The following is a 13866-nucleotide window of genomic DNA, read 5'->3' on the forward strand; positions in this document are numbered from 1 at the left end:
TCACTTTATATTACACAGCCAATTCTTGAATACACACCAATTATTTTGGATGCCTGTGCCAAAACTTGGATTAACAAACATACAGAAAAAGTAAGTACAGTTTATATCGCATATTAATGACCTGCTTACACATAGTGGATTGCTTTCCATGAGCAACAGAAACTGTACTTACCGAAAATAAATTCTTCCTTCTCAACAGTCAATAGCCACTATTGCACTGAAACGCACTACTAGATAGGATCACTAAGTTGCAATAGCACCAATAACTCCACAAATGGAACAAGGGTTTTGAATTCTCATTCTTTCCTACAATTATTGTCAAGTAGAATAACCTTGCCGTAGTATTGAAACACACCTGCTACAACTTTTTTCACACATTTCTGCATTATGTACAATATGTTTTCTTTTACCAACTTTTTCTGTGGTTTTGTTTACAGCACCCTGGCCACGCGTACGAAGGAGATGGTCTACGCATTCATGCGGCAGCAGATGTAAGTAGGCGCGAGCGCAGCATCAAAGTCTCTACCTGCCATATAGTTTTTATGGTACCTGCCTGGTGGCAGGTATGGTACTGGTATGGTATGGTTATGGTACCTTTATGGTACCTGCCTGGTGGCAGGTATGGTACTGGTATGGTATGGTTATGGTACCTTTATGGCACCTGCCTGGTGGCAGGTATGGTACTGGTATGGTATGGTTATGGTACCTTTATGGTACCTGCCTTGTACACCCGCACTTCTCACGCCAAAAACAGCACGCCAGCACTACATGTAGGTCAATTCCTCCAAGCTTCAATGACTGTGACAAAGCTCCAGCGTACTCTCTTTTTTCATGTAATATCCTTGTAAATTAGAAACATATGAATTTGAAACTCCCTATTGTGCCACTCAACCTTTTTTGTGTACCACAAGTATTTGAAGTATTCACTTCGAAACTATTAGAAAAAAATTACTATTCGCTTCGAAGCCAAACAACACTAGTCGCACAGGCCTAGTCATAGGTTCTTAATCTCTAGTGAGAGTTCCTTCTTGTCAATGGACGTGACTTCGTTCTCAAATAACTGCCACACCCAGTATATATTACGAGAAACTTGTTTTACCATGTTTGTACAGTATGTAAAGCAGTAAATATGACTCCGTGTCTGTCAACTACTGAAACTACACACAATGCAAAAGCGAGTTTGTCTCATGTTTTATTTTTTTTCAACAAGGTGACGATGAGTTTCCGGACAGCTCTGCCTCAGGTATTTGAGAGTGGTAGTGGATAAGCACAGCATCACCAGCCACATTTATTAAGCACTGTCCCTGTAAGGAAAATGAAGTGTGCGCCACACATTACAAATACAATGAGTCAAAATTGCAGCACTCATTTAAAATCAAAAGCAATTCAAGTATACCAGGTTACCTCACCCCCAAGAGTAGGTCTAAAAATGAAGTTCTTTCTCTGCAACACATATTTACAGTATCTACATTCACACTTTTCCTATATGCTTCCAAATGAATGCTAGCGCTTGTTGATGAAATAGCTATTCGATTTCAAACATGAAATAGCCATTTTACAAATTTTGAAACAATGCATTTAAGGGGGGAGACTGGTCTTGATAAAAAAATTTTTATTAATGATGTCACAGTTACGAAATCTTCAGGGAATACGTATTTTTGTGTGATGATTCTAAATATGTCATTTAATTTCATGTAAAACAATTCCTTGAGCACTTATGCACATTTTATGCTAGTATTTTGCGGAGAGCTTTGAAGAAAATTTGCTGCAGGAAACTCGCTGAAATGTATGCCATTGGGTTCTCTTGACACTAAGGAATACAATAAGGGTGAAATTGTCTTCCTGCCTATCATAGAACTTAAGTTATAGAGTTTTGAAGTTGTCGCTTCAGAAATGAGAAGGAAAGTGTGTATTCCTTCTTCTGAAGTGGCAGCTTCAGTACCCTATTACTCAAGTTCTATGAGAGCCAGGATGATAATTTTGCCCTTATTGTATTCCTTGGTGTCAAGAGAACCCAGTGGCATACATTTCAGAGAGTTTCCCGCAGCAAATTTTCTTCAAAACTGTCCGCAAAATACTTGCATAAAATGTGCATAAGTGCTCAAGGAATTGTTTTACATGAAATTAAATGACATATCTAGAATCAGCGCACAAAAATACATGTGCCCTGAAAATTTCATAACTATGACTAAATTAATAAAAAACATTTTTCAAGACCAGTGTCCCCCCTTAATGAATATTCAGTGGTTAGGTATATCATCAAATGATACATATGCCGGCTTGAAACTAGTTTTCCATGCAAGAACGTGGTCCAACTTAAAGTTCAGGGTGAAATGGCAACAGTGACAGCTGAGAAGATTTAGCACTTACTATGTGCATTCAAACAAGGGCTTAGCAAAAGAAAGTAAAAACTAGAGGTGTGCAAATATTCAAAATTTCAAACACAAATCAAATATATTTGATATTTGGTTTGCATTCGTATTCAAGAAATTGATATTGAGAATTTTCGAATATTCGAAACTTCCCAAATGCTCGCCAGTGATAGTATGTCGCGCCGACTTTCATACTAAATTCGACCGTGGCAAAACCACAACATCTGGGCAGATAATATGGCAACCGAGTTTGAGTCTGAGTGTGAAAACAATACAAAGGTCCAGCTCCCTTCCTTCTCCGTCATTTATCGCATGGACTGATGGCATTCCGACGCTGCCAGGCTTAACCTCGTGCCCGCAAGTGGGCTCTCCCACATATCGCACGTGCTGCGAACAAGATGGCCAATGACCCTCTTCGAACAATCGCAATGCACAAGCACCCTTTTTTTTTTATCCTTCTGTAATATGTCGCACACTTAATGCCCACACCCAAGGCATTCATCTGTTGCCTTCATAACTCTCCTAGCGCGAGATCTACCTTCTCGTTTTAGTCAATAATGAAATGCGGGAAAGCCCACTTGCGGAACTTTGCATGTGGCTCCCGAAGGGGCGAGTCAAGGTGTCACAGCGACAAGCGATTGTGTAAAAATCCCGCCTACTGCATGATGCTTCATAACCCGCTCACTTCTTAAGTGGGTGTAATGGCTGGTGTGACAATGATTGCAGAGCCCCTGTCATCAGGCCAAAAAATAGCCAAGCCGCGTAGTTTCAGTTTCTGAGCTTTGGCGCTCACTCTTGGCAACGGCAGCTGTCGGTCTGCGCATTCGCCAGTAGTCCAATTCTAGCTCCGTACCGCCTTCCGACGCCAAGTGCCAAGTCGCCGGTCGTTTCTTTTTCCCTTTTAGAATTTAGAAGCAATTTCGCAGTTCTGACACCAAGGTGCACTCCCCCCTGACTTGCGTTCGTGTTGTTCTCCCAACACATCTAAACTGGGTGCTCATCACATGCTTACAGGTGTTTACGCGATGGAGCCCCCTCATAAGACTTTACTGCACTCTCACATTTTAGGCAGTTTTGTTTTCGGGGGGCCTCATGGCATTTTATAAATCGGCTTTCAGGTAACCCGGGAATTTTTTCCGCTCCCTTGAACTCCGAATTAATGAAGTTTTGCTCACCATCATGTTATTTTTTGTTGTAAGTCTGGTTATTACATGCATTTCATTTTGCATGACCACATTACAGGTTGGATACTGTTATGCTGTCTAATCAAATAATGATTTCTGTGTACATCATATTTTTTTATACGGTGCTCAGTCAGTTTAGTTTTGTTTATTTAAGTTGCAAAGACCTTTTGAAAAAAACAAGATCTAGTACAAGATGTTCTTGCTGATCATTTTCTCAAATTTTTTTCTTACTCAACAGATATTCGATATTCGAAGACATTTTTTCTTCATATTCCTATATGATTCGTACTCGAACATTTCATTATTCTCACATCTCTAGTAAAAAAAAGGCATCATGTCAAAATAATTTACTCTGAAACATCAAACAACAGTAGAAACTCAATGGTACGACTACGGCTGATACTACGAATATTCAAGATGGTATTAATTTGCGAAATTCCCTGACCTAAGTGCAGATTTGGATGCTGCGAACACTCTCTGATGCCACTATGGATCATATGAATGTAAGAGCTCTGACCACACCAGCAAGCGCTACACACTGCCCACACAATGCCAATGTCACGATCATCAGTCCTGCAGTACGCACCGTGTGCAGTGAATGATGCCATGCAATCTGCAGGTCGCTGATGCATCGCAACCTCTAGTCGCTAAGAATGCACCACAAGCAGTGAGCAGTGACACATGGCCGCAAACAAATCCTGCCAGCCATAAACAGACCTGCGTGAACGCATTTCCTGGGCTTCAGCACGTGGATCTTGTTCGTTTTTTGATGACATGAATTTCAGCTGATGGGAATATCTTTTGCGACCGCGAGAGATTTGTATCATCGAGATTCTACTATACACGACCTTGTGCAGTCAGCGACAGTACACCAGATACTGGCTACCATATGTAACCACTCTTGCAGCTATTTGCTCCACGTGATGAAAACAGAATTACAACACAGGGATCATGAAAAGCAGCTGACCTGATTCTTGTGAGGGTTGTGAAGCAGGACACACTGAGTCATTTGAAAAGCCACAACTGCATTGCCACCCAGCGAAGCCACGTGGGCCCGCACTATTGCCAGGACTTCGGTCATAAAACCTTGCACGAACCCATTTAGGCCACCTTCCTGCAAATGGAATGAGAACAGCCACACATGGAGAGCCTGCCTGTTTGCAGCCAATGAACGGGTGAAAGTCACTTCAAGCTAATTTACCACTCTAGCTGCAGGAGCCACGGTGCTGGCAGTCTTCAATGCCTCACCACCGTACTTGGGTTTGTGGAAACCTTGGACAGAGGGTCTAGCCACATCGTAACTTTTACGAGCAAGTTTCTTTACTAAGTGTCTTGGCTAAGTATACTCTGTGGCACATTCCAGAAGGCTGCTTTTGAAAAAAGTTATAAATAAGATTCACCTTATTTACCTCACTGCAAGGGACTAAGAAAGCTTTCCCACACAAATCCTCAAGCTGGAATTTTGAATTTCGTTAAGAATGCGTTAACTATAAATAAAAACACCACCTACTAAATGAATTGCACCTTATAGACCAGTGTTCTGACCCGTAGCCATTTTTAGTACCTGCAAAAACTGCGTATTTTACGATGGTTTGTGGCAGCAGTAGCAGCTCAGTGAGACTTGAAGTGGAATCAACCCACAGAGTGCCCAAAGTGCTGACAAAAAAGGAATTTGCAGAGTAATGAGGGGCGGCCTAACATGCTGTAAGCACATCCTCCGCATTCATTTCCAGTGCAGTCATTGTTTTCTCCAACATCTCCAGGCATTGCTACCTGTTTCACGTTCCATCACAGGCCACATCAACATTTTTCCTCTGGATTGGGCTACTTCTGGTTGCTAGTCCACAAAGTAAAATAGCGTTCCTAGCATGACCTGCAAACAGTCATGTCACTGCACTGATATCGGAGTGATGCACTGGGTGCGATGGAAATGCACCAAGCTATGCCTGGTCATCAAAGGCTGCCGCCACAGCAGATGAATTCTGAGGCATGTTTGCTTGACACTGAACAAAATAGAACATGAGAATTTGTCAGCCAATAAAGACTGCTCAAATGACACTACTGCATCCCAGCTTCCTGACTGAACATGGCAATCAAAGCTGCAGCAGCATCAAATATGCCATGTTGTCTCAAAATTGAATATGATGGTTGTTTCTTAATGCCTGCAAGGAAAGCAGTCAACAACAAAGGTACAGCATGTGTCACACTTAGAGGGAACATGGCAATGCGTGGCCGCTGTGCCTCGCAAAGGGCTACTGCTGAGAACTGGTGAGAATAGGCGGCACTAGGCACATGTGCCTTCGCTGCCGATTTTTGCCAGCTGTCAGCGGCAGTGTGACGGCCACATGTTGCCATGTTCCAAGTACGGCACGCACTGGTGGACTCAAGAGGAAAATCCTGCCAAATCACGCACAAGCAGACAGTGGGCCCCTCACTAAAGCTGGCTCCATACCTCTCGTATGCTGGTGCCCTCACGGATGAAAAAGAAATCGAGGTTGCCCAAGTACTTCTCAATCTTTCCTCCCGGTATGTGATCCAGAGATGTCAGGTCAACACCATGCCTTCCACAACAGAGTTCCTGCAGGGGTAAGTGCACAAATCCATGGCCAAAAAAAAAAAAAAAACAGTATCAATATTTTGAAATAGGACATATCTGCCTCCCCTCAGAATGAAACTTTATTTTTTCTCTGGTTAGGCTGACTTGTCATTCTGATCTGTACAGATTAGCTGGTGAGTTTATTTTTAATCCTTCTACAAGACCAAAAGAAAAAAAACAAGTATACAAAGAGCACAAGCGCTTTTCATGATTACAATGAAGCCACATAGCTAAACCAAAATGACCTGGTCTTTCTAGAGCAAACAAGGGAAATTTTATATCACAAGACAATGAAACTGGGCAATAAGAAAGTGAATTAGATACTACACACATGTGGCAGTTTTAAAAATGAGGAAGAGGTGTTCACTTCCCTTCAAACCCCGTCTCACTGTTTCACACACACACGCACACACACACCACTTTTCATTTATTACCCTATGGCAAGATAAAATTCCAGCTAAATTCTCAACCTGAATACATTTTATTAAAGACAGGCTCAACTCTCCCCTTATATTCTCCCTGAAAATTCTGATTTTTAGATCAGTATGGTTTTTTAAATATGAATGGTTATCAGAAGGAACCAGAAGTAGCCAAAAATATGCTGTGAACCATTTTGCACACAACTCCGCACAAAATGGCATCACATCTCGAATTCCAGTGTTTGTGATTGAGAGAAAAACCAGAAAATGCCAGCCGACCAAGCTTGCTTAAAAAAAAAAAAAAAAAAAGGTTTTCTTATTCACTTGTAAAGTTATACAAAGCCTACCCCCTACTTTTGTACAGTGGTCTGTTCGCCATCACTGCAAAAACCCTTATTATTACCATTTGTGCATAGCGAGAGGATTAAGAAGAAAAATTTTAGTCTCAATTAACATCGCACCACCCACCTCACATACTACCCTGACTTTGTGCCTTTACTACACATCACAAATGAAACCTGTAATAATAAGACGAAATTCGCTCAGATAGCATACATTGTAAGAAAAGGAACTTCATTATGACCGCATAGATGCTCTTAAAATCTATAATTACTGCATAAACTTCACAACACAAAGCAAAAATCACAAAAGCTAAAGAATTCCATTTCTGCAGGGTTTTCTCTTTTTTTTTTTTTTTTTTGTATGAGCCAAGCATTATGTGCCCAAAAACTGATAAACAGCATTAACTATACGATTTATTCAAAATTCTCCGACCCTCTGTAAAATACTCACAAAGGTTCCTGTAAAAATGCAGCGTCATCCTTTCAAGCCTGAATTACAAAGCGTAATTCTTTCTGCCCAAATTTCAAGAAATTTTGCTCCTGCAGAGGTCTGAAGTGTACAATGCCCCTCAATAGACCGGGTAAAAGTAAGAGTTTTCAGTTGCAACACATTATGATACCCACAGCATAGTCTTCTCCCCAACAGAAGTTCCCTGTGGATAAAACAAATGTTACACAACTTTTTGTAATTATTGAAAACAAGCACCAATAAACTTTAAATTTATTGTCCCCTGTTTCACTCGCTAGTTTAGCACATCTGTTTCAAGTTTCATGAGGTTTCTCACCTGATATTTTAAATTGGGGAGCCTGGGAATCCTTGGAAGCTTTTGACCTGTGAGGTAAAATGTTTTGTAGACTTTAGCAAAATTATGAAAACTAAAGGTACCCACAGCACGGAACACCTCTTCATGCATCCTGCGTCAAAGCGCCGTTTTTTCCCCACATTCTGAAACCTGGCTCAGATAGTCGAACTATGCATTGTGATAAAGCCATAAAGCTGCTCAAAAGTTCCTTGGAAGCTGCATGTACATGGAACAGCTGCTGACATGAAAAGCCAGGCTCCTGTCACACCCTCGCATTTTAAGCAACTTTATACAGTAAGACCCTCCCCACTGCACAAGGCACCCTGACTAGGTTTGGTTTGGTTTACTTTATGGGGTTTAACGTCCCAAAGTGATCTGGGCTATGAGGGACGCCGTAGTGGAGAGCTGCAGATAATTTCGTCCACAAGGGGTTCTTTAATGTGCACTGACATCACGTATTATACAGGCCGCCAGCATTTCACCTCCATCAAAATGCCAATGCCATGACCGCGGATGAACCTGCGTCTTTCGGGACAGCAGCTAAGAACCATAACCACTGAGCCAGCGCGACAGCTGCATCCAAAGTAGCAGGAATGTAAAATGTGCCCCACCGCAAGGCTTGGTGACTGTTCCATTCACACAGAATACGGCTAGTTGAGATAAAAAAAAAATATATATCGCTTAAAGGCACTTCACGAACGCAACATTTTTAGTAAGCAGCACTGTCACTGAACGGCAAAAAAAATTATAGTCAAAGTCGCTAAGGTCCCGTTACTCACCTGTGGATAAATACCAGAAGGCTCCTGAATCAAACAACACTGTTATACTATTTTACTCAAGTGTTTTAGAGCACTGTACACACATTGTGGCCTTTCACAATAAAGTTCTAAAGTTCATTGTTTACCTTCTCTACTTACTTTATGATATATCTCATTGTCACAAATGAATCATAAAACAAGACATGAACAATGACGAACAACCAGCCTGCACTTCCACAGTTTAGAATCACAAGCAAGCCACATGCATCGTAACAAAAAAGTGACAGCTACAACAGGAAAGTGAACAGCACAGCACACGTCCAAACTTGTCAAGGGTGTCAAGTCAATCATAAGTGGCATTGATTAATTATATACTTACTGCACACTGGGTAGAAAATGCTTATCAATCCATTAAAAAGCTCATGATACTCACCGATAGAAGGTAGCTGGTCAGTGTGCTTCTCCTCATCCATTCGAAAAATCAGCTCCTGATCTGTTTCTGTGGAGGCTGCACATGTCAACAAACAAAGGGGGAACAAGGCAATACAGTCATGCTTCTTGATCAGCAGTGGTTACAAAGTTGTGGCCACCCAGAAAAAAGTGCACGGGCTCACTAGTCATTCACTGTACACAATAACAAAAAAATTCAACTTCGACGTTCATCCAAAGCGCTCAGACCCCAACTAGTATTCATGAGGAACTGATGTCAGTGTGAACAATTACCGTCGACAAATGCTATACATCTGTGTGCATGTCATCTTCCCTTTAACACTCTTTCCAAAAGAAACTTTTATGCATTCAAAAGACCATGTGAAGAAAAAAATTTCAGATGTGCCAGCTGTCAATAATCATGATTCTACAAGCAAGCGAGGTCAGGAGAGGGAGGAAGAGAATGTGCCCCACAACACTGCAATACAGGGACAATGAAGAGACAGCAGTTAACACAATAACAGTGAAAAAATTGCAGATACAGCCACAAAACACTTCATGCAACTGCTGCAGATCAGTATTTCACTGACTGCACCAGCAGTTGCTGATGGATTAGCACATTTCTCATCTCCCCTTCCTTATTCTTCTCCTTAAGGGGGCTGGCACGGAAACCCATGTGTCCAATTGTACTATTTCCCCATCCTCCTCCTCTTCCAAGCTCATGTGCATGACATGGAAAACCTATCCTCCTACAAGCCCCGCTGTGAGCAGATGAGCAGCGAGGATCCTGTCATGGAGCAGCCGAGCAAATGGCGCTGAAACTGGCAATAAGCGCTCTACATATATGCTCGTAGTCTCGTCCATTTCAGCACTGCGGTCCTTCGAAGGGCACGGAACGACTGACTGTCTGGTCAGGGTTGTCATGGCATTGCTAAAAAACTGGAAAGCTGCAAGCTTTTAAAGATATGGGTGCTCTTCACTACTGTCCTGGTGACTTCTGTAGTGTGCACACAAAGCTGGATCTATGAGCAAAAACTGGATTGGCTGCCCCAAAACTGGGTCTGTGAAAACCTGGTGTGAAAGTTCCAAAGTGCATTTCTGCATTAAAACATGAGAAAACAGCATGCCGACATGGATAAAATGCACAGGGCCTTGGCATGAGCTCAGCAAGAATCCCAGGTTAAAGAAGAAGCCATTAATTGACACTCTCAGGCTGCTCTGACATCCGAAAATGCTTTCAAATGGCCCCAAAAATGCACCAAAAACTTTCTCATCCACTCTCCAAACTCTAAATGGCTATTCTTTGCTAATCAAAGCTCTCTCAAACACTCATCTTCGAAAACATTCTGCAAACAGTGCCTCATCAGATGCTTTGCTCATCAGAGTTCTCAGATACTACTCAAGGTGTCTTTAGCAAAAAAGAGAAAAGAAAAAAGACTGAAAGCAATAGATGAACCTTATCTTAGCAAGTAGCAAAATTTGACTTACTGGCTGGATTTGACAGCTACATTGTCTAACAAAATGACATAGAACACAATTATATGTACAATGGTTGTCACACCATAAAATCTAGTCCAAAAGGAAAAAACAAGAAAGAACGCTGTACAAAAAACAATGACAGTTTACAAGACGGGCAAGCAAACCTGTCCCTTCTGTGCCCGGAACTATACTTTTATTTCTTTTTAATTCCCACCATAGTATTTGTACCCACAAATGGCCATGACACTGTGAAGTGCAGAGAAGCTTGAACACTGCTGTGGCTTTGTTAAATGACTGCACCACTGTTTCAAACAACAGCACAATAAAACTTGGCCCACTTTACCTGCAAGCTTCATATATTCAAATACTTGCAGCTTGTTGAAGACTGACAAAAAAAATGCTCAGCTTCCCTTTAAAGACCCCCTAAATTTCTTTGGGCTACAGGGCTTTCAGTACAAAAAACTGTACTGAAAGCCCTGTAGCCCAAAGAAATCTGGTACTTTTTTTTCCACTGCATGAAGTAGACAAAAAGTAAAGACAAGGCCTCTTGTTATTTATACACAAGATTAACAGTGACCCTGTCACAGAAGACAAATGAGCAGGTGATGGCAGCAAACTCCCATCAGCCTATGCTGGTCAAATGACTTAAGCGCATGTGGTAGACACACACCTGCGATGGGCTTCAGTCTGATGCTAGTCTGAGCCTCCATAGCATGGTCATCCAAGCTGACAGCAGTCCCCACGACAGCCACCTGACAAACACACGGGACCACAGCAGAAAAATGCATGAGCACCAAAAAACTTGCCCGATGATTACCGTACTCCCTAACGCAACATTTGAGTGCAGCTTGATTGTGTGATACACACAGGCAGAAAACTTGGGACGGCGCTTAAGCTACCCTTAAGGCTACAATGTGAAGCACTGCCGCTTTGTCGCACAAGACCTCTAAATTATTGCACTGAACCTGAATTATTGTTCCTCAGTGTTAAAGGCTGCACGATGTAACCCTTGTCCAGCTGCGGTGTACCCTTCTGCGTTTGCTGCTCCATGCGAGAACACACAGCAATGTGCTTGTCTCATTGCTTCAGGGAGGAACACTGAAGCCACAAAGCCACAATGCAGCACAGGTTCCCTATATGTGCCACTTTGGTGATTATACGCAGCACACAATGGTTTAACCAAGAGACAAAGGGAATGAAGGGTAAATCGCTGACACAGCTCACCTGCAGTTCATCTTGGTCAGGAAGCTCGATATGAAAACTTAGGCTTGCCAAGCAACATGGAACCAATTTGCGAAGCTTTACAAAAAGACTCTGAAAAGGAAATGAAATCCTCTCAAAAATTAATATATCAATGACACAACTGAAGCTGATATCAATTTTATAATTTTTCAAAGCTTGTTGCTATGTCTAATGTTACATGCAAGCCTGCTAGGTGACATGACTGCATTCATCTGACATCTCCATAAATACAAAACAGAGGAGCGTATCTGCTACAAAAATGCCATCAAATACTCAGCAGCACCCATTATCATTCCACTTTGCAAGAAGGGACACAATGTCATGCAGAACATTTTGTACATTCAGGTAAAATCAACATGAAACAACCACAATAATGCTAAAAGTGCACCGCAGCCTTTAACGATGTCTCAATTCGGCAATTTGGAGCATAAATAAGGCCTACCCAAAGAGAGAGAGAGAACTTTTGTGGAGGTACACCTATTCTGAACACACACCGTGTGGATTGACATCCAGATTTCGCTGGGAGGCTATAGTGGCATAAAGAACTGAAAAATACGAATCACACAAGTACATAAACGAATATGAACCATATACATGTACGTGATGACTTCTCACATTGAAACCTATCTGTTTAAATTTTGGCATTTTGCAGAGGCAGAAAATATTCCTAACATTATAACAAAAAAAAAACTCTCTTAAAAAACACTGTACTCACTTGAATGATGTGGTCGAAGTGCTGGGACAATATTCGACTTGGATGAACACCAGGAAACAGTCTAGCTCTATACATTTGCATAAACAGCTGCACAAAGAAAAAAGGATTATGATGTTGTACACACAATGAGATATTATGAAAAAATATTTTAATGCATTTATATGTTCCAGCACTTGAATAACATTCAAAATACTAGTAATGCTCTTCACCATACACTAGTCATTCCAATCATATGGTATCTTGGAAACTCCCTCATAAGTTAATAGACCTTCAACCATGCTGATTCGTTAAAACGAACACTAAAAGTCATTCCAAGTTTCTCAAGTTTTTCCGGTTTTCAACTCAACCTTATTTCACTAGGTCTGGAGAAGCACTCACTCTGCCGCAGCTGTTCCCCAGGCAGGAGTGCTAACAATGCACACACACATTTTGCACAAACAAAAATAACCGTAAACTGGAATGAGACTAATGACTATGCAACCAAAAGGGACACCTGCGTAAGTGGAAAAAAAGGCTAATGAGAAACATGAAAATGACCACTTCAACTACTGATGAGTAATCATCTAAACAAAAAACTATTCTCTCTTCTTTTTCAGAAAAGTGCTCACTTGCAAGTTGCAGCAGAAGCCATCCATGCCAGGCATGACCTCCGTGTTGCACATGGCAAATCCGTCGGGCATGTGGGGCTCCCTGAGAATGCTCACTGCATCCTCCGCATCATCCAGCTGCGCACATGAACAAGGGTGTAAAGACTGCTGCAGAGAGTGACGCCTGCATGCGACTGCCGCCGCTTGGCAGTGTACACATTGACAAGAGCACAGCCTCCTCTGTGCAGTTCAGCACCGGCCACGCAGCTGTGCCAAAGACACTGCTCCCATGGGGCTCACAAATGGAAGCACCACATCAGTAATGTGGGGTTGAGGAAAAGCAGCGCTGGTGGTAAACACAAAACCTGACAGTCATACCAGCATCACCTCTGGTGTGAAAAAAAAAAAAAAAGTACAGAAGTTGGAAAACAGCAGCGGTGTCTGAAGTACGACCTCTTAAGCTGTTTTTTCACACTTTTTCACCTTCACCAGTGTTGTTTAGTGCATGCTGAACAACTGGTTTTTCACCAATGGAACGTTACGAACTTGAGCAAGCACACAAATGGCTCATTTTTATCATCTCATTCATTTGTAACTGAACAATTCTATACTGCTATGATGTGACTGCTGACATTTGTGGCAGAAGAGAGCACATGGGCCTTCCACAGAGCTACAGTAAGAAATTCAGGCATAAAGGAAAAAGCCTCACCTCTACCACACATGCTTCTGATTTTGTGCAGTGGCTTCTGTCAAGGGTAGCCCGCTCATCATCACTAGTATCAGAATCGCCCGTGGATTTTCCATTCTGCTTCAATGCTGCGTGATCCTAATGACACGGAGAACAAATAAAAGACTGCTAGACTACAAAAGCCACAAAAGGCTACCAAGCATGACATCAAACCAAAGCACAAGCATTTTCAATCTCACATGTCTCTCTTGTT

The 13866-nt window shown here is 41.9% G+C and overlaps 1 protein-coding gene across 2 annotated transcripts in view; it reads right to left on the minus strand.

Annotated features, from left to right (window-relative positions):
* Nucleotides 1-1175: 1175 nt before the first annotated feature.
* LOC149372044 (C2 domain-containing protein 5) overlaps nucleotides 1176-13866 on the minus strand; it is a 38446-nt gene continuing 25755 nt past the window's right edge. For both annotated transcript variants that reach the window (XM_089566399.1, XM_089566400.1), the window contains exons 22-31: nucleotides 13635-13751; nucleotides 12947-13063; nucleotides 12339-12425; nucleotides 11606-11695; nucleotides 11052-11133; nucleotides 8907-8981; nucleotides 7698-7744; nucleotides 6009-6134; nucleotides 4524-4670; nucleotides 1176-1304 (exon numbers count right to left, since the gene is read on the minus strand). In XM_089566399.1, the coding sequence (XP_089422525.1) occupies nucleotides 1203-1304; nucleotides 4524-4670; nucleotides 6009-6134; nucleotides 7698-7744; nucleotides 8907-8981; nucleotides 11052-11133; nucleotides 11606-11695; nucleotides 12339-12425; nucleotides 12947-13063; nucleotides 13635-13751 (990 nt within the window). In that variant the 3' untranslated portion in view covers nucleotides 1176-1202. The remainder of the gene's footprint in view (nucleotides 1305-4523; nucleotides 4671-6008; nucleotides 6135-7697; nucleotides 7745-8906; nucleotides 8982-11051; nucleotides 11134-11605; nucleotides 11696-12338; nucleotides 12426-12946; nucleotides 13064-13634; nucleotides 13752-13866) is intronic.

This window comes from Amblyomma mixtum, chromosome 1 (genome assembly GCF_055824585.1).
Source record: "Amblyomma mixtum isolate Tamu chromosome 1, ASM5582458v1, whole genome shotgun sequence".
NCBI lineage: Eukaryota > Metazoa > Arthropoda > Arachnida > Ixodida > Ixodidae > Amblyomma > Amblyomma mixtum.